General features: G+C 33.3%; 2 protein-coding genes across 2 annotated transcripts; one reads left to right on the top strand and one right to left on the bottom strand.

Moving 5' to 3' along the window:
• The first annotated feature begins 1,171 nt into the window (after positions 1-1,171).
• Positions 1,172-8,343, top strand: LOC100776856 (histidine kinase 1). Its single transcript, XM_006574609.4, has 13 exons — positions 1,172-1,650; positions 1,854-2,096; positions 2,176-2,973; positions 3,195-3,442; positions 3,912-4,071; positions 4,194-4,320; positions 4,420-4,509; positions 5,067-5,261; positions 5,392-5,461; positions 5,662-5,704; positions 6,012-6,152; positions 6,228-7,391; positions 7,783-8,343. The coding sequence occupies exons 1-13, from the start codon at positions 1,465-1,467 to the stop codon at positions 7,996-7,998; spliced, it is 3,681 nt and encodes a 1,226-aa protein (XP_006574672.1). The 5' UTR covers positions 1,172-1,464; the 3' UTR covers positions 7,999-8,343.
• A 7,280-nt stretch (positions 8,344-15,623) lies between these two features.
• Positions 15,624-18,299, bottom strand: LOC100776321 (GDSL esterase/lipase EXL3). Its single transcript, XM_006574608.4, has 5 exons — positions 17,773-18,299; positions 17,516-17,646; positions 17,000-17,233; positions 16,228-16,483; positions 15,624-16,039 (listed from the first exon to the last, which is right to left on the bottom strand). Exons 1-5 carry the CDS (start codon positions 18,044-18,046, stop codon positions 15,846-15,848), a joined length of 1,089 nt encoding a protein of 362 aa, XP_006574671.1. The 5' UTR covers positions 18,047-18,299; the 3' UTR covers positions 15,624-15,845.
• Between the last annotated feature and the right edge of the window lie 59 nt (positions 18,300-18,358).

The raw sequence follows: 18,358 nt of genomic DNA, 5'->3' as shown, positions 1-18,358 counted from the left end.
AAAAAATAGTCGTATAAATGTATTCCGAGCTTTTGTTCAATAACAGTAAAAGTGGACCATAAGAATAATAAGCATTGAACATAGAAAAGCAATGATAATTGGGATTCGTTCTCTTACATTACTTCCTGGCGGAAGCTTCATGATTGAAGACAAAAGAGACTAGTGTGGGCACCACTGCACCCGATTCATAGTATCCAAACCCAAACACCACACGAGTTAAGTTCCTTGGCCTTGGGTTCTTCCCTTTGTTTGTAGTAATAGCAATATTTATGGTTCACATTAATTGGGGCACAATGGAAGTGGCAATTGTGGCATAAACTATGGATAAGAAAGGCATAAGGAACAAAACACCACCACATCACTCTTACACTTTTGCACACACTACGACCAGGAAATGACATGAAGTACAATTAGCATGATTGAAAAAACTTTAAGGCTACTTGTTTGCATTATATTTTCAGTGCAAAGATTTCATATGGGTTAAGCTTAAGCATGTAGTTTTGGTTTCATTTCGAGATCTATGTTTGTGGAAGCAAAAATATTATTGATAATGCTTGATTTTAGAGAAAATAATAGGTTTAATTATTTATTTGGTTCTTATTTTATGTTTTGTCCCTATGTCAAGAAATTAGATGTTATACTCTCTATAAATACACTTTTAAATTTTAATTCTATGTTGATCCTAATGTTAGGTGTATCTTAACTTTATTAAGTAAAACTAAAATAGAAAATAACAATGTATACCCACTACATTTTTTCTAAATTTGCTAAACTGCCACAAACTTAATAATAGAAAGTAAAATGATATTAAAAAGACGTGCAGAGACTAAAATATTTAGTTTTAAGTATATGAACTAAACCATAAAAATGATGTAAACGTAAAGTTTGAGTAATTAAATCATTTACACAATTAATCAAAACCATAAGTTTGTTTTGTTAAGTTTTATAATAATTATTTTAAAAGTCTTACATGACATAATTTATGAAGGTTAATAATATAAAATTCCTTGTATTGATAATACATAAAAAAAAAATTTAATTTATTATTAGAAATTAATTTCTTGCTTGTCCGTGGGAGGAAACTATGGTGGAAAAAATATATTTGAAAAGCTTTTCTCTGCCAGCCACACAAATATATTAAAATTTTGTATCTCCTTTACAATCTCGCAAACAAGTGTTAAAAGGGTGACATGACTTCCACCTAAGTAGAGTCTAGGAAGGGTAGTAGATGTACGCAATCTTAGCCTAGATAGGTTCGTGATTTTAATAGGGGAAGTGTTATTATCCAATCAAAATTCGTGAAAAGCTATTCCCCTCTCAAGCACACAAACAAAGTTTAATTGCTACTTTATATGCTCATGGCTGCTTCAAGTAACACAACAGTGAGTTATATGTGACAGAAGACAAAGACCAAAGTTCTTCTGAAAGTTCTGTATGGTCTCTCCAGGTTCAAGGTAGCCAATAATGGGTATCAAGTGCATACACGTTTTTGATAGATTATATAGTTTTTTCACTTGTTCGAAGAAAAGCACCATGCCAAGTGGCAGAAGAATTTTCCACAGGGATGTGGAAAAGGAAGAATTTCAGTATGCTAGCACTCAATGTCTCTCATCTTACTACAGTGTCTTTGTGGTTCGTCTAGCAATCATGGTTAGTTAATATTTCTCTATATGGTTAGAATATTGGTCTCTAATTTTGATATCTGCAGCTGCAGTATGGTTGATATGCATAGGTAGATTATTTAAAATGCTAAAAAAGGGCTAGTTGTAATTGAAAGATTAGACCCTTTGTGTAAATATGATTATAGCCACAATTTGTTGGACTAAGCTATTATCTTATCTTGCTTTATGCAGGCCATGCTAGCAATCTTGATTGGTCTTCTCACTTTTCTGACATGGCATTTCACAAAGATTTATACAACAAAGTCTCTTAATAGCTTGGCTTATGATCTGCGTTACGAACTTCTGCAACGCCCCATCTTGAGGATGTGGAACATTTTGAATTCTACTGCTGAAATTACAACTGCTCAGGTTAAGCTGTCTCAGTATGTGATCAGAAAACACACCAACTTTGCCACTCAAGCAGACCAAGTTGAGGTTGAGTTGACTGTTAATTTTTTTCATTGTTTATACTCTTGCTAATTATATTCTTATGTTTGATTCCAACTCTTACCAGATGTATGAGGCGATGAGGGCTGTAACGTGGGCGCTGTTTGCTGGTAAAAAGGCTCTCAATTCAATAACTGTCAAATACAAGAATGGATTTGTCCAAGCATTCCATAGAGACCTGAAGGATAATAATACCTTTTACATTTATTCTGATCTTGCAAATTACTCCATGGCTGCCAGTGGCTACAATGAGATCAATTCACGTTCGTCGCGTGAAGCTTGGAACGATAAAGACATTCATGGTCACAAGCCTGCAATTTGGTATCGCGAACCACTTGATCCAATCAGTGGTGAGAAGATTGGAAAAGTAAGGCCAATTGCACCAGAAGACTCGATCAATATAGCCGGCCTCTCCCAAGTACCTGACGGTGTAGCTTCGTGGCACGTTGCTGTTAGCAAGTTTACAGATTCGCCGTTGCTTTCTGCAGCATTGCCAGTTTGGGATTCTTCTAATAAAAGCATTGAGGCAGTTGTGGGTGTCACAACTGCACTTTACAGTGTGGGGCAGCTCATGAAAGAGCTAGTTGAGAAGCATAGTGGTCACATGTATTTGACCTCCCAAGAGGGTTACTTACTTGCAACTTCCACAAATGCTCCTCTACTATCAAATTCTACCAAGCCTCCTAAGCTTAAGATGGCTGTTGAGTGTCAAAATGAAGTAATAAGAGAGGGAGCTCAGTGGCTGCAGAAAACCTATGGGAATAATTTCCCTCAAAGTCATGAGCTTCATGTAGAGAATGTCAGGCTAGGCCGCCAACAATATTACATTGACTCATTCTTCCTGAACTTAAAGAGACTTCCTCTGGTACATTTAAAGACACTTCACCTGTTCCTTACATTTGATCTTATGTTTTAAAATCTTCGAATGATCTATAGATGATCAAGTAGTACAATTTCTGCTCAACATAAATTCTATGAAATATTTCTGCTGCTATTTTTTTTTCTTTTCTGTTTTTACTACCAACTTTCCTATTATAATTTACACCTTTTGATTGTTTACAAGTTACTAGCTTAAACTTTGTGCAGGTGGGTGTAATCATCATACCTAGAAAGCATATTATGGGGCAGGCAGATGAAAGAGCCTTCAAAACATTGGTTATTCTGATATCTGCATCATTGTGTATTATTGTCATTGGATGTGTTTGCATTTTGATACTGACTAATGGAGTATCAAAGGAAATGAAACTTAGAGCAGAACTGATCAGTCACCTGGAAGCAAGAAGGAAGGCAGAGGCATCAAGCAACTATAAAAGTCAATTTCTTGCAAATATGAGGTTAGTTTTTCAAGATCAGTGTGAATTTAGAGAACACTAATTAAGCTGAAATCATATATAAGAGAGGATGAATATCTCCAGTCTTAGGTGTTCATCTTGTTTTTATCAAACATGTATATATCATGTGCTTTATCCAATTTATGGTTTAAATTATTTAATTTAGAGAATATGGAAAAATATGTCTCAGTTGATCAGGGGTTTGAAGGAGAAAGAGACAGCTACTTTATGTATTGACAAACCTTATTGTTGTTAGAAACTATGTTCCTTGGTCTCAATAAACAAGATAATATAAATAACCCTGTACACAAGCTACTCTAAACTCCAATACATGTTCACTTAAGGAGAATGAGTAACATACCTAAGCCCTGCAGGATTACCAATCCGTGTCATTTGATTCACATGTATAAGAAGATCCTTCCTTTGTGTGTTCACAAATGTGCTTAAATAGTTTTTTTTGGGTGCTTTACAGTCATGAATTGAGGACACCAATGGCAGCAGTAATCGGGTTACTTGACATTCTTATATCTGATGACCGTCTCACAAATGAGCAATGTGCAACAGTTACTCAAATAAGAAAATGCTCAACTGCCCTGCTTCGTCTACTTAATAACATCTTAGATCTGAGCAAGGTGAGCTATAAGCTAAGCCTTTTTGTCCAAGAAGATTTAAATTCCAATGCAAAAATTCTTTTACCATTGCGACAAAACTGCCTTCATTCCAAAAAATATTTCTAATATTTTATAAAATATAGGTGGAATCTGGAAAACTGGTCCTAGAAGATGCAGAATTTGACTTGGGGCGGGAACTTGAAGGGCTTGTAGATATGTTTTCTGTGCAGTGCATTAACCACAATGTAGAGACTGTTTTAGACCTGTCTGGTATGAATAACATTTTGTCTGCATAAGAGAGTTTAACTTCAGTCAAAATGAGGTCATAATCATCACAAGTTTCTGATGTATCTAGTTTATTTGTTGCAGATGATATGCCAAAGCTAGTTCGGGGTGATTCTGCTAGGGTAGTTCAAATTTTTGCAAATTTGATCAACAACTCAATTAAGTTTACTCTATGTAAGTCAACCCTTTTTTTTGTAAGGTTTTGAATACAGTAGTGGTGGTGGAAAAGAAAACTACTATGGTTCAAGAGAAAGTGTTATTATTAATATTATGTGAACTTTACATGCTTCAGCATAAAATTCTTACAGAAATTCATCATTGGTTTACTAAATATGACTTTGATATTCACCATTGTAATTGTCTCAAATAATAACAGTTTAGCTTAGAAGATGATAAACGGCTTCTCTGTTCTGTTCAGGCATGTATTATGTACTTTTTGAGGGGAGGGTTACGATGAAATCTATTTAATTTCATTTTTAACCAAACATTGAGCCATGCTTGTTAGAATTAGTTTAAAAAATTTGATGTCATTTTATTCAAATAAATTGATTAATGTTTGCTAGTTCAAAGGGAAAAACTAGTCTGATCTATCGTTCTCAAGGAAACTTATATCAACAGTCATTAGCAACCTCTTAAAAATTTCAAAGATTTAACAAATGGTTCAATTACTATGGATCAATGAAGCACTGAAACTTCGAAGACTAATTTTAACTCTTTCAAATGGTTTACAGCTGGTCATATTGTTCTGAGAGGATGGTGTGAAAACCCAAATTCTTGCAGTGACAATACAAATTTTCCTCTAGAACAAAAGAAATTACGGTGCTCGCAGAAGACCAGAGCAAAGCAACATGAAAATCATGCAAAAAGAACTTCTAATAGAGATAACAAAATGATACTTTGGTTTGAAGTTGATGACACAGGCTGTGGTATGAACCAAAAACTTAAATAGAAAAACTGCATTGAAAAACCATCCCTTTTGTGGCAAAAGGAAAATCAAATTTCAGGCTATTGATGTGTTTCCCATGTTTTTGACATGTTTATGCATCCCCTTCATAGGTATTGACCCAAGTAAATGGGAATCTGTGTTTGAAAGCTTTGAGCAAGCTGATCCATCAACTACTAGACTGTAAGTGACTTAAATTTTTAACAAAGACTATATAAATCTGCTAGAGTATTAGCATGTTAGCATGACCTTATTGTCTGAGTCAACGAGATTGTCATTAAAATTTCAAATTAATTTGAACCTATATCCAGCAATAATTTAAAAAACCTTTTGAATGTTATGTGCTGAAGTTCAAGGAGTTCTGAAACCTTTACTCCTTTCAGGCATGGAGGCACTGGTCTTGGTCTTTGCATCGTCCGAACCTTGGTGAGTAAGACCCTTAATATGTAAATTTTCACTCAAGTCAAGAACAATTACCATTCGTAATGCAAGTTATTGATAAAAGTCAATGCCAGCACAAACATGTAATTACATCATGTAAATAGTTGAAGATTACATCAGTTGCATGTTGTAGACTTAACATCTACAAGAAAACCATGATCTGTAGAGGTTTCATGATTTCATCTCATAGTCTATAAATTTACTGACATCTATCCTTTATCTTCTAAAATGACATGAATCTTCGGAGTTGTATGTATTTTCATTTTGTCGCTTTACTACTCTGTGGTGGCAGGTTAATAAGATGGGTGGAGAAATCAAGGTTGTCAAAAAGGAGGGCTCAGGAACACTGATGAGATTATGCTTGCGTCTCAGTGCACCTGTGGATGCCACAGAACAACATTGTCAAGTAGATTTTGCTAACAAGGGCTTGGTGGTGAGTAGAATTACCTTGGCACTGAGTAACTGCAAAAATAATAAGCAGGCCTTGAAATAAGATGTTTCAATGCAGGTGCTTCTTGCACTACACGGCAACATGGGTCGATCAGCTACATCTAAGTGGTTACAGAAAAACGGGGTGGTCACTATGGAAGCAGCCGAATGGAATGGACTAACACAAATTCTTAGGGTACTCTTTCATGCAAGAAGTTCAGCTCATAATAATGGCTTTGATGCAAATTATTCAGTGCATGACAATTTAAAGTCAAGACTACTGAGCATACAGGAATTGAGGAACCCAGTTTTTGTCATTGCTGTTGACATTGGACTACTAGACTTAAGCACAGATATATGGAAGGAACAGCTCAATTTCCTTCACAAATACTTTGGGAGAGCAAAATTCGTGTGGATACTAAACCATGACTCCTCCAATACCATGAAGATGGACCTTTGCAGGAAAGGACATACACTGACAGTGAATAAACCCCTTTACAAAACAAAAATGATTCATATTTTGGAATCCATCATAAAGGACAGAAATGAAGAGCTACAAAAGAAAAATATGACTACTCTAAGAGCTACAGTGAAAGAGGGCAATTTGCATGAGAGTCTTGAGATTGATTATACTCAATGTGATGTTGCAAGCTCAGATGGTTCTGACATATCCGAAACGGGTGGTTCTAATCCTGTTAGTGCCAGAGGAGATAAACAAAGAGAGAAGGTAGTGAGATCCGATCCATCATCACAACACCAGATAAATAACTTAGTTGGATTAACAAATGAATGCATGGAAGATGATAATCATAGGAAGGAAGAGTTATGTCAGAGCAGCCTTAACTCTAACGATGTCACTGCTAACGCCTCACCAAAATCATCCTCCACTAAACAAGCATCCTTTGCAACAGGAGCTCGAGATGGAGATTCTGAATATGGTGAAACACGTAAGGCCAGTAGCTCAAGTAGAGCAGTGAGTGGAAAGAAATCTCTTGAAGGTTTGAGGATATTGCTTGCAGAAGATACACCAGTAATTCAAAGGGTTGCAACCATAATGCTCGAAAAAATGGGAGCCATTGTTGTAGCTGTAGGTGATGGACGACAGGCTGTGGATGCTCTGAATGGCATGTCTGGTGTTGAAGATTGTAGAAGGGAGACTCTTCTTAAGGAAAGAAACACAAGATCATCTCAAACTGAGATTCTCAGTTGCCCTCCATATGATTTGATCCTAATGGATTGTCAGGTATCAACTAGGAGAAAAAGTATATTAATATTAGTAATGCTTCAATTTAAATTATAGACTTAGGATCAAAAGTCAAAACCATAATAAAATGCAATTCACCCAAAACAGTGCTAAAGAATAGAAACCCCCTGGCGCCTAGGGCTAGTTGAGTAGTAATGACTAGATAAAATTGTTTGCAATTTCGGCCTATACAGTAATCATCTAGGCGGGCCTCACATGCCATTGGTGCCCTATCCAGTAGTGTTGGAGGTGCCTCCCCATTCTACCAATTCTCGTGAACAAAGAATAGAACCCTCAATGTGTTAAATAGTTCTTTTCTACAAGAAGTCAATATCATAATGTATTTTAGCTTTGATGTTCCAATTCCTTTTGTTTTTGTAAAATAAAACAGATGCCAAAGATGGATGGCTATGAGGCAACAAAAGCAATCCGGAAATCAGAAGAGGGAACTGGCTTGCACATTCCAATTGTTGCTCTTACAGCTCATGCAATGTCATGTGATGAAGCCAAGTGCCTAGAGGTGGGCATGGATGCCTATTTAACAAAGCCAATTGACTTCAAACTGATGGAGTCCACCATTCTTTCACTCACGAGAGGGACATCCTAACTTTTTATCTGTGATGAAGGCTAGCAAAGGGTTGTCTTAGACCGACTAGAAATGTATAGAATTTTACCAAATATTAACATCAAGAAACACGGCTTAACATACAAATTCCAGAAACGTAATCCAGTTTTCCTGAATTAACTCATTTTTACAGCAAATTACTGAAGCTTGTTACCCCTTGTTTCTCCAACAATACAGAAGGCCAAATTCGGTGTGAATGTGACTACACTTTGTACAAGAAACAACTTTTTGTATGTATTACCTAATTTATTTACCTATTTGTTTATGATATAAAAGCTGAAATTATAATATGAACTATAAAGTACCCAATTAGCATAACTTCTTCCATATCGTCCATTTTGTCATCGGTGTCACATTTTGGTTGAATTCCTGATTTTCTCTTCCTTTAGCACTCCTGCCTTGTGTGCACTAGGATAATAGTGTTTCTCCCTCATAAATGTTGGTACATATCTCCTTAGATGCTTTTTTGCAAATAAGAAGTATGTCACTGCAATCTCAAATGTTTTTCTTCCTCTTAATTTCTCTCTACTCTCAATGTGTTTCAAGTTAAAATAGTTACCTTTCTCAACAATAATTTTCGAAGTAAAGGCTCATTTTAGGAGTTAAAATAGGTAGCATGACAGGGAAAGGACACTCAGATATTGAAAATCCAATTACGTCTCAACAGATTTACCCTAACAAGATACATGTTATTCTCCTTTTTTAAGAAATAAACAGGCAAAGCGACCTTCCATTTTGACCTATGATATCATAGATCTATTAAAAGGTGACCTTCCATTTTGCCATCTTTGCCATTTCGTCACCTGTTAGATCCAATGTTTGGCTGTAAAGGGTTAGAGTGTTGCTAGGTGCACCCAGCATTATTGCTGGTGCATCCAGCATTCTAAAAAAATGACGAAATTGCCCTTACTTGATTTTCCTCTTCTGGATCAAGTTGATTCGGAAGTCTCTTACGGATCAACCGGATCAACTTAATCTGGAAGTCTCTTACAGATCAAGTTGATTCGGAAGAGACTTCCGGATCAACTTGATTCGGAAGAGGAAAAATAAAAATTTTGTTAATTATACAAGATATTTAAAGATATTTATTTTATTAATTATAATATATTTATAAATATTGATTTATTATAAATAATTAATGCTAATCAATCATAATCATAATTCATGCTAATCAATCATAATTCTCTAAAAGAGGATATAAATAATTTCAGAGTTAGCAATCATAATGTAGTTTTTGAAATTGCTAACTCTGAAATTATTTATATCCTCTTTTAGGGAATTATGATTGATTAACATAATTGATTGATTAGCATGAATTATGATTATGATTGATTGATTAGCATGATTGATTGATTCTGAAAATTGCTAACTCTGAAATTATTTATATCCTCTTTTAGGGAATTATGATTGATTAGCATGATTGATTGATTAGCATGAATTATGATTATGATTGATTAGCATTAATTATTTATGATAAATCAATATTTATAAATATATTATAATTAGTAAAATAAATAAAAATATTTAATTATATTATAATTAATGAAATAAATATCTTTAAATATCTTGTATAATTAACAAAAATTTTATTTTTCCTCTTCCGGATCAACTTGCTCCGTAAGAGATTTCCGGATTAAGTTGATCCGGAAGTTACGAATCAAGTTGATCCGGAAGTCTCTTATGGATCAAGTTGATCCGGAAGAGACTTTCGGATCAACTTGATCCGGAAGAGGAAAATTAAGCAAGGGTAATTTTGTCATTTTATTAGAATGCTGGGTGCACCAGCAATAATGCTGGATGCACCTAGCAACACTCAAAGGGTTATCTGAAAGTCATGTGGTAGTGATTGGGCTCATTGCCCAATTTCTTAGGGGGTTGCTTTGGGCAACCATTGTTTTTTCTAGGACACCTAGCAATCCAGCTAAAAAAGTTAAAATGTCAAGCTGATTTTTGAAGATTATCAATTTTCTGTAATAGAGGTTATTAGCCAGATTAAGTTTCTTATGTATAGACAAGCGCACCTGTTGCATTTGTTTTAGCATCTTGATATAGGCCTTCTTGTATTAGGGAGACTTTTGATTTTCTCTAGCTGCGGGGTATGCCCCGTTTATTGTTGTATCATTTTGGGTTTAATATAATTTACATTTTTCTCAAAAAAAAAAAGTTAAAATGTCCTTCACCTTTTGTTTATAAAAAATAGTGACTCGTCCGTACGAGTCACTCTTTCGTTGCATCGTTTTTCGCTTCTTCTTCCTCTTCGGCTTCCCGCTTCTTCTTCTCCACCTTCGTGCTTCTTGTTCTTTGCATTCGTGCTTCTTCTTCCAGTGTTCCTGCTTCTTCTTTGTCCGTTGTTGCTGCTTCTTCTTCGTTCGTGGGTCCTACTCCTTCGTTGGTTCTTCATTTGCGTTCTCCTTCGAGGTAAGTATTGTCTTCATTTGTGTTCAATGATGCATTTGCGTTCTTCCTATTAGCATTGTTTATTTTTTTTTAATGATTGTTGTTTGAATGATTGCATGTTGAATGACTGGATTGTTGTTTGTGAAAAATCCCATACTCCGTATAACCCATATGGATTACTGATCCGTATGGTTCATACGGATTGTCAATCTGTATGAACCATATAGATTAGCAATCCGTATGGATTTCTTATTTGAAATTTTTTTTATTTGAAATTTTTTTTAGAATTTTTTTAATTCTAAATATAGAATTGCGAATTGTTTTTTAAATTGTTTTGTAGTGTAATTTTATAGATTTTTTTTATTTATTTGTTAAATATTGATCATATTTATAAAAACAAAAAAAATATATTTTAGTTATTACAAAGATTAGATTAGATTGTTAAGACTAATATTAGATTAGATTAGATTCCTAAGACTAAGATTAGATTAGATTGCTAAGACTAACATTAGATTGGCCAAAAAATTAATTTTAAATATTGTAATATTATATTATTTAACTTTTAAAAAAATTGAAACAAATATTTAAAAGATACTAACTTTGTTACTTATGCAAAATATTGAAGTCATAATTAAAAATAATTTAAATTTTTTAGTTACAAAAAATATTGAAACCAAAACTTTAAATAATTTAAATTTGTTATGAAAAATATTGAAGCAAAAATTTTAGTTGTACAATAAATTTGTTAGCTATAAAAAATTATTGAAAACAAAACTTAAAAAATTTTAAAATTGTTAATTAGTTTGAAAAAATTGATTGAAACGAAAATTGATTTTAAATTTAAAATATTGATGAAACCAAAATTTAAAATATGATAAGATTGTTAGTTTTAAAAATGATTGAAATCAAAATTTAAAATATATTAAGATTGTTATTTTTAAAAAATGATTGAAACCAAATTTTAAAATATATTAAATTTGTTAGTTATAAAAAATATTGAAAAAAAAATTAAAATAATTTAATTTTTTTAGTTTTAAAAACTACTGAAACAAATATTTAAAATAATTTAATTTTTTTTAGTTTTAAAAAATATTGAAACAAATATTTGAAAGTGATAATAAATTTGTTAGTTTTAAAAAATGATTGTAACCAAATTTTAAAATATATTAAATTTTTTAGTTATAAAACGTATTGAAACAAATTTAAAATAATTTATTTTTTTAGTTTTAAAAATATTTAAACAAATATTTAAATTAATTTAATTTTGTTAGTTTTAAAAAATATTGAAACAAATATTTAAAAGTGATAATAAATTTGTTAGTTCTAAGAAATGATTGAAACCAAAATTTAAAATATTTTAAAATTGTTAGTTAGTTGAAAAGAATTGTTGAAACCAAAATTTAAAATATATTAAAACTGTTTGTTTTAAAAAATTATTTAAATGAAAATTTAAAAGATTTTAAATTTGTTAGTTTATAAAAATATTGTGCAGATAATGGTTAGAACTAAAAGTCTCGAACGAGCTTTAGGCTGAGCAATTGGAAAAGCCCTAGGGAAGAGAGAGGCGAGTGACGATGATAATGATGCCTCCAGCGGCGAAGGCCTATCACATTTGCCCGTAGACAATGACAACAAGCGCGTGTTGTAAAGGATCCCCCTACGGCCGTGGAGGATTTAAACGAAGAGCAACAACCACCTGCTGAAGAAGTTGTTACTGATGTTGAGGATTTTTCAGGTGGACCCCATGACACATTAGTTTTGAGAGATTCATAAAATCACATTGCTCTGAGAGTTTGGAATGGAGAGGTATGTAAATCTTAAAAAACATAAAACACGTAGTTTACAACTTAATATTTTTTTGTTACATGATCGATATTATTGTTTGCAGGAACGTCTTAAGCTGAAACTATCTTCTTATGGAAGGAAGATGACTAAGTTCGGGAGGCCTGCTCCAAAGATTGAAGGCCTTGTGGCTGCCATCGGACTAAGTCATTTGATCGCATGTTCCCTAGATACGAGCGATCGAGGACTAATGTCTACTTTTGTAGAATGATGCCATAAGGAAACTAGTAGTTTTCTTTTGCCCGTCGGAGAGGTAACTATCACCTTGGATGATGTGGCGTCGTTGCTACATTTGCCTATCGTAGGGGCGTTCCATAGCTTCGAGCAACTTCATGTAGACAACGCTGTCAATATGTTGGTGGAATTACTCGAGGTCAGTGTTGCAAAGGCGAGAGCTGAAACGATTCAATGTCATGACTCTTATGTTCGACTATCATAGTTGCGAGACGTGTATCAAACGAAAATCGAGGCATGTCACTGGATTGTAGCAGCGCGAGCGTATTTGTTGCATCTACTTAGATTCACACTTTTTGCTAACAAGAGTGTCACACACGTGTACATGGTATTCTTGGATGCACTGCGTGACTTGAGGCAGAGTAGGACTTATGCTTGGGGCGCTACTGCACTTGTGCATATGTATGATAATTTAAATGAGGCATCAAAGAGCACGACGAGACAGCTTGCAGGATATATCACTCTATTACAGGTTAGTTCAAATGTTAATAAAACATTTTTCATTGGTGTTGGTTATTATATGTTGTCACTGATTTTAATGAATATGTTTGTAAAATATATTTAGTGTTGGATCTACAAGCATTTCCCGTCTATTGGTTCCGCCCTATTTGCCGAGGATTATGTTTGCAAATTTGTAAGAACATGGTGATAGATTTGTAACACCTCATTTTTTGTAAAATAAATTAAAAATGATTTTTATTTAAAAATAAATAGAGTTTTAAAAAATGATGAGGTTTCTATAATTAAGTAAATAAGGAAAAATAACTTTATTAATTAAAATAATGGTTTGAAGGAAAATAAAAAAAAATATTTTATTTATTCATTTGATAATAAATAAAATAAGGTTCATTTTTATAAAATAAATAAATAAATATAATAAATAATAAGCCCATAATATCATACCTATAAATAGAGACGTAATAGATCACTCTTTACGAGTCTCTGCGCTCTTTCTTCCTCTTAAATTTGTTTTCCCTTCTTCCTTTCCCAAAACCCTCTCTTTTCCCGCATACACTCAAACATGTCTCATTAAAATACTAATCCAGGATTCATTAATCTAGGTTTTTTAGATAACGTATGTGGTGAAAGAAGTATTCCTTGCATTGAGCTTTCTTTTTTTCCGCAAATACCCAAAACATGTCCCAGTATAACTACATTCCTGGACTCTTCAACCGTTGGATCATCGCGAAATTTGTACACCACCTTTGGAACCAATATTTTCACATTCTCACCGTTGGGATTTGCAAAATAATGTTTTTGCAGAGAGAAATCAGTCTCACATGTTGACAATAAAATAGAGACTACAATCTTTTTCCCTTCTCTCTAACGGTTAGGAACCCTAACAGAGCAAATTGAGGAAAAATTTGAGGAATCTTTGAAAACTACTACAGACGCCACTATCACTTCCAGACTACACACATGAGCCCGCTTAGAGGTAAGGAATGAGTGTATCGCAATTATCGCAATTGGGGTTAGAATGAACATATATAGGGATCCTTAGGGGATCAAATTGAGATTTATTTTGGGATGTTTTTTAATTATAATTTTTCCTTCATGATTATAAATACAATATTGTTGTGTTTGATGGACCAATTGATGCCCTGATGTGAATTGGTTGATAAAATTGAGTGCTCTTAGTGTTTTCGTGTTTTTAACCTAGGATTTTGATTCATTGATTTTGATATAATTGTGTGAAATTGTTTGAGGGGTTTTATTCCTCATGTTGTGAGAAGTATTTTTGTATAAATTGTTTGTACTTTGGACAAGATTTGCTAGATTGGCATAATAAATTGTTATATTGAGATTATAACATTGTTATCGGGATTGAGTATAAGTGCAAAGTTGAACATGCGTTGATTTGTGAGATACGCGTAAACATATGATGATAGATTGTGACGTTGTGATATGTTAAAATTATGGACATGAAATTTGGTTGTGAATAAGTCTGTGGTTAACACTTGATGTGACAATACTTGTGTTGTGAGTTATGAATTATACAATAACCCTACTGGTGTTTACCTTGAGAAAATTGTTTTTGTGCAGTGTTAAAGAGAAAATATAGGATTCCTAGTTAGGAACTTAGAGTGTTAAATTGTAGCGCAATGTGTTAAACGTGTTTGAAACATGAGTGTGAGGTCATGGGTATTGTATAATTCATGAGTAGTGAATGCGAGAAAAAATTGTTTTAGGAGTTGGACCTAATTTAGGAAGGTGAGGCCCTAACGGATTTTTTGGAGTCTAGGCCTTGGGGGTAAAGACACTTGGTTTGAGTGCTCCTTTAAGCCTATGTTCATCTCATATGGTTGGGACATTCTCTTAAAATAGAGTGACCATGACTGGTTATCTTATGATTTTACTTAGTGAGAGTAACTTGACATACCCATTGTATGGTGTGTCTTGTTATGTACTCCTAAGCGCCACAAGGTGGTTTTTCACTGACATGGTACCACATTGCATACATGCTTGCTAATTGTCTATTATGAAATTGATGAGTGTTATTACGTCTTGACCCAAGTGTGTGATTCATGTGTAATGTGATTAGTGATTGAAAAATGAATTTTAAATGATAAAGTGGTGAAGTAACATAGATTGTATTAAGTTGAGCTATGTTATAAATACTTCCATAATTTATTTTGATTACATCTTTGTTTATTTGTTTTTTTATAAATGTGATAACTCACTCTCTGTGTGCTATTTGTGTTTGGATTTTGTGATGATCTTGAACCTTGTGTTTGTGGGAGTAGATGACTAGGTGAATGACTTTAAAGAATCTCGTGCTAGAGGATGCTATGACACAATACTCTGATAGGATATGACATTGGGGATGAGTTTTTATTTTAATTGCATGATGTTATTTTATTTTGTTTTACCTCACTGATTTAATAAAATTTCCTTTGTAAACTTTGGTGGCTTTGTTCTGAGTTGAATATGCTTTCAATATGTTTTATTTGGTAATAGTGAAGTGAATGTGAACCTTTTACCCACATAAATTTGTTTATTTGTATTTTTATATGTTTTATTTATTTATATGTATGTCGGGGTAGAGGGTGTCACAAAATCAATGATCTAACTTTTAATATTATTTTCCTTTTCAACATTATTTTAGCTAATTTGATATTATTTTTATTCTTATGGCTTCTAAATATCCTTTACCTAAGGATTTGCCAGTTGCCACATTTATTAATTGAAACCTAATAATGTTGCATGTAGCATTGTTGGGTCTATTCTGAGTACATTACTAAGCATAACAAACCAAATCTATTACCATAGACTGGTCCAATATACTATTACTTACATTCCTTTCTCGACAGTAAGTTCACTGGAGGGTACATTGTTCAGTTAGAAAGGAAAGTATTTCAAACAAACTTATCAATGTGCTTTGTAATGGCCTCTGAAACAAGTATATTGTAAGTTCTCTCCGTCGGGTGATAACCATCCCAAAACACATATTTAGAGGCATCATTACAGACTTTTAAGGAGAGAAAATTACAGATAAAGCCAAATTCCAAATTTCCAATGCCACAGCATGCATCATCTGCCACTTCAAATCCTATTCCACAAGGAATGTGTCAGTTTGTGAATCATAATTCATGTTGAAATTTGTTTGGTAGTTTGTTTCCTCCTTTAGAGAAATATTCTTATTGTAATAAAAATATTAGAACCTACTATATGGAGAAATTTATCTATGCTAAAACAAGTAAAAGAGTACAAATGCTAACCATAAATGGAGAAATTTACCAGACTGATTGTACTGTTGAATGAGTCCACTCAATTTACTATAGTTTTCAAGGTAGACAAGCCTAGCATCTGGAAATCTTGTATTGAGATCCATAATTGAAGAAGAAAACTTGGAGTTATAGATCACGGATGCTTGGTTTACTGATTCTACACACTTCCTTTCGCTGCCTCCTCTTACTGTTCTTTGCATTGGCACACATCCTATTGGTGATAAACCAATTATTCCAATCCTTCTTGCTCCCAGTTGATAAAGTTCCTTCCATTAGATTCATGACATTTCCATCAAAATTTCAATCATCTAATAAAATTTATGTTAATGCTAACATCTTAACCAATGGAATAACAATTAAGATGATTATTTGATAACAAGCAGGTAATATAAGGTTAACCAATTTAATTTTCATTTAAAAGAACATTGTGATATCAAAAGGAAGAATTGAATGCTTAAATGGATAATGACATAAAAAAAAACTAACTTATCCAGTGTTCGAAGGCTCCTGGGCCCTCACGGTGCAAAGGTATCAGGGAGGATCATTATATGCAGCCTTACCCTTGTATATGCAAAGAGACTATTTCCAGATTCAAACACATGACCAATTGGTCACCAAGACACAACTTGCCACCAATGAAATATGACATAATGATAGAAATAGAATGCATTAGTAGAACAAAAAATATTGTTCAAGATTGCATGGCTTTGATATATGTTGCTTTCTTGAATTCTAAGTAATGTTCACAACTTTACCATGTTCTCATCACATCAGAAGCATACCTGTAGAAATTTGGAAGACATATTGACCAACATACTTGTGTACTCTTGGATATCATAATCATTCTTCCGGAATGATGTCAGAAAATATGTTACTGAAATATCATTGCTTCCCATGCTGACAAGAAACAAGCTTTTTGTTAGAGTGAGAGTTGTCTTTTCTTCCCCTACTGCTGCCTTCAGTTTTCCTATGTACTCTTTGAACATATTCAGTTGATCTTCTACTGACAATGCCCTCTGATATATAAAAACGAAAATCAAAATTAAAAATTGAACTATAATTTGAATTTAATTTTTATTCACCTACGAGGTAAAGAACTTTTTACACTCAACCAATAAAAAATCACGGTTGATATGACTTTTTAAGATAGTGATTGTATAAGTCAGTAAATTTACTATACATGTAGATTTCTTATTAAATGACATTGTAAAAACCCATTACACTGTAAATGCAAAAACTATTTTCTCTTGTAATTTTAGATCCAGAAAAATAGAGTGTGATGGAAGAGAGACGATTACAGTTAGTTTAACTGTAATAGGATCATATCCTGAACCAGCAGATGCAAAGGACACCCCGGTTAAGAGGTCTTCAATCTTCAAATTTGAATCCAGGTAGGGTGGCAAGGCCTCCTTTACACCAAGTTTTTCAGCTGAAATTATATGTGAATCCTTAAGCACAATGAATTGTAATAGTTTTCTAAATTCTAGTAATAAATTATATTGAATCAAAAAGTGCTAATAACAAGCATTAGTTAGCACAGAATACATAGAAGTACCAAATAAGTCTGAAGGGATCTTGCCATTGCAAAACCTTCCTGTGGATTTTGCTCCAATGAAATCCTTCCCGTATGGCTTGAAATTTGCCTTCAGAAATGTTTCGATATAATTGTTGTTCCCAGTATCCAAGATTGAATCACCAAACGCGATAATAGCAGAAAATGAATACTTCACAATTTCAGTTTGTGATATGGCTATTACAACAAATGGATTAGAATAAAACAGAACAAGAAGAGGACAGACATAAAGTAATTTAAAGGTGGAAAGCTTCATCTTGTGATTTGTTTTTGAATTTCACTATTCTTAGTAATATTAATTTATAAATAGTGTAAGCTTTTATCATCTTTGGTGATGACAGTTATGATCTAATAGTTTTATCTTTCTTTTTCCTTGATATACGTTAAAAAGAAAAACATACATTGAATGTACACAAATTTATTTCCAGTAATGGATGATGAATAGATACGTTGTTCAGTTTAACATTAACACGAGATGAATGTGTTATGTCTTCTTGGAAGGTAGTTTGATACCAATCTGTAATCGCCAACGCACATACATGATGGTGTTTAGCAGCAATAGTTTGCA

This window comes from Glycine max, chromosome 2 (genome assembly GCF_000004515.6).
Source record: "Glycine max cultivar Williams 82 chromosome 2, Glycine_max_v4.0, whole genome shotgun sequence".
NCBI lineage: Eukaryota > Viridiplantae > Streptophyta > Magnoliopsida > Fabales > Fabaceae > Glycine > Glycine max.
The sequence above is the reverse complement of the archived record's forward strand: the minus strand, read 5'-3'. Positions and strand labels throughout refer to the sequence as shown.